The sequence below is a fragment of the Solanum tuberosum genome, unplaced genomic scaffold (genome assembly GCF_000226075.1).
Source record: "Solanum tuberosum cultivar DM 1-3 516 R44 unplaced genomic scaffold, SolTub_3.0 scf00269, whole genome shotgun sequence".
NCBI lineage: Eukaryota > Viridiplantae > Streptophyta > Magnoliopsida > Solanales > Solanaceae > Solanum > Solanum tuberosum.
Genome location: NW_006239191.1, coordinates 56464 through 59559, shown reverse-complemented (window position 1 = coordinate 59559; position 3096 = coordinate 56464). Strand labels below are relative to the sequence as shown.

General features: G+C 33.2%; 1 protein-coding gene across 1 annotated transcript in view; it reads right to left on the bottom strand.

Annotated features, from left to right (window-relative positions):
• Positions 1-2723, bottom strand: part of LOC102581231 (glucan endo-1,3-beta-glucosidase, basic vacuolar isoform-like) — a 5219-nt gene extending 2496 nt beyond the window's left edge. Inside the window, 3 exon segments of the mRNA XM_006358149.2 lie at positions 1594-2027; positions 2315-2377; positions 2720-2723. Of these exon segments, the coding sequence (XP_006358211.1) occupies positions 1594-2027; positions 2315-2377; positions 2720-2723 (501 nt within the window).
• Between the last annotated feature and the right edge of the window lie 373 nt (positions 2724-3096).

Sequence of the window (3096 nt, the reverse complement as noted above, 5' to 3'; positions counted from 1 at the left end):
TTTCTGTTCACTCACTAAGTCCATCCAAAATACGTGGACAATGTTATGATGGGGCTAGTAATATGAAAGGAGAGATAAATGGGCTCAAAACTTTGATTATGAAAGATAGTCCATCGGCATATTACATTCATTGTTTTGCTCATCAATTGCAACTAACACTAGTGGCTATTGCTAAAAAACATTTGGATGTTGAAGACTTTTTTGATCATGTTAGTAATGTGTTGAATGTTGTTGGAGGATCTTTCAAGCGTAGAGACTTACTTCGTGATCACCAAGCCAAAAAGTTAGAGCAATTATTTGAATCCGGTGAAGTTCAAAAAGGCCAAGGATTACATCAAGAACGCGAGCTTCAAAGAGCAGGTGATACTCGTTGGGGATCACATTTCAAAACTTTAGATAATTTTATTGTTATTTTCTCATCTGTTGTTCATGTTCTTGAAGCGATTGAACTTGAAGGGTCCACATCAAGTGATAGAAATCAAGCGGAGTATCTTTTAACAAAGATTAAAACATTTAAATTTATTTTTGTGCTTCACTTGATGTTGAAAGTGTTGGCAATGTCAAATGAGTTGAGTAAGATTTTACAAAAAAAAGATCAAGATATTGTTAATGCCATGGAGTTTCTTAATATTACAAAGAAAAGATTGCAAGATATGAGGGAAAATGGATGGGAATCTTTGTTGGATGATGTTTCCTCATTTTGTGATGTGTATGATATCTTGATTCCCAAGTTGGATAAGTCTTATTTTCCCGGAAAGTCAAAACGTAAGTCTTCAGGTGTTAGTTATGTGCACCACTTGCGTGTTGAAGTCTTTTTTGCTGTCATTGTATATGCAACTTCAAGAACTTAATGACCGTTTTGATGTAGTGAGTAGTGATTTGCTTCTTGGGATGGGGTAGCTTGAATCCGGTCAATTCTTTCTCTAATTTTGACAAAGGTAAAATCATGACTTTAGCAAAGTGTTATCCAAGTGAGTTTGATGATGGAAAAATTAGAGATTTGAGCTATCAACTCGATACTTTCATTAGTCATATGCGAAGTGGTAATCCAAGTTCTCCAACTTGCAAGGAATTCATGATTTGGCGAAGGCATTGGTTGAAGCAAATCTCGCGGAGACTTATTCACTTGTTTATTTACTTGTAAAGTCGACTTAGATTTTACCTATTGCTATGGCAACTGTATAGAGAGCATTTTCGTCAATGAAGCACATAAAAAATGAAGTGCGGAATAGTATTGGTAATCAATATTTAAATGATTGTCTAGTGTGTTACATAGAGCGTGATGTATTTATAAATGTTAGTAATGATGTCATTATCGATCGTTTTCAGAATATGAAAACTCGTCGAGGACAATTGTAAATGAATGTTGAATATTTATAATATTAGTAAATAGTAATATTATTGAAAGTTTTAAATTTGTTAACTTCATGCTTTTAGTGTGGAGTGTGGATTTGTAATATCTTATTATTTATATTTTATTGATTGATTTATGATATGTATCGAAAAGACGAATAATTTAATCAAATATAAAATTAATTTAATCGATAAGTTTATTTGGCACCCCCGGACTCTAAATCCTGGATCTGCCACTGCCTGAGATGGTGGATAAGATTTGCCCATCAATGTCATGTCTATAGACGTTGTGACATTGACGTTGTATCCCAAACCAGTGAAATAAACTGAATTATAAATTCTACTCATGGCAGTTTCAAGATGTGAGGTAAGATGAGATGTGTCTGTGAAAGGGCTTATTCCATTTCCAACAACATCTGGATAAAAAGCTCGAACGTTTTTCTCTACCCACCATCTTGCATGTTCCCCACTGGAAGCAATATGCTTGACATCTGAATTGGGAATTCCTAGCATAACTTCAATGTTGGATCCTCTTAAGGCTTGTAAAACTTCATGATTTGGTTCATAAAGCCTCAATCTTTTTATGTTTCTTGACTTGTAGGGCTGTATAACGTCGTTATGTGAAGGCAAATTGTTGCCTAGCATTCCATAGCAAACACCTACTGATTCAGCCCCTGTTCCATAAGAATTGCAAAATGGTGTTATAAACTAAATCAATCTATGGATTTCTTCCAAAGATGAAAAAATATGTAAAGCCGGTCAGTTTTACCCCAAAACTAGCAAATAACTATTACTCCCCCTGTTTAAAAAAAAGGAAAAGGAAAGAGGACATTCTTTTAAACAGAGTAAAAGAAAAGTAGGTCATTATTTTTTAAACGAAAGGACTACTAAATGAAGGTTGTGCAATTTAATTTGAGAAAAGTAGACAAGTTTGATATGAAAAATAACTTTCAGGTAATACCTGTTGTGTCAATGCTGGTGGCAACAAGTAGTAATCCAAGAAGCAAAATAGCAACAATTAGTACTTAGTAGTGTATGTTTATGTAATGAGAAGAAGGTTTGTTGATAGAAACTAAGATGAACTTCAAGCTATTTATATTTAGATTATAATATATTATATATATATATATATATAGTAGCCTTGAATATAAAATTCGACTGATAATATTATTAATTAGTATTTGTTATCTTTAGGCTAATGAAGTTAAGAGCCGCCAGGGGGCCCTGTTTAATCACATGTCCATACAACAACTTGATCATTTTGTACAGAAAAGGAATGACTAGTTTGAAGATGTTGGTGAAGTTCAAAGTTCAAATGCAGCCCTCACATTACAAAACTTGTATATAGTTATACGCACATACGAACCCATGATTTGAAAATTCCGAGTGTACTAATATTATTTTAATTTAAGCATTAGCGAAACTTGCAGTGACAATTATCGGATAATGTCGTATTCGATTGGTCACTAATAGCTTGAACAACACTAAAAATTGATCAAATATGAGCTCTAAGCTAATACTTTAACTTTACTTTGTTTTAATATGAGTTTAAGCATTTAAGGTAATATGTAGAGTTAACTTTCTTGAGTGTAATACCTCTATGGTCAAGGGGGAGTTTTACTTTCCGGGGGACATGGTTAGTTATATGTAGTTTCTGTTAGGTTTTCTCTCTCTCTCTCTCTATGTAGTTTCTGTTAGTTTTTCTCTCTCTCTCTCTCTATATATATATATATATATATATAT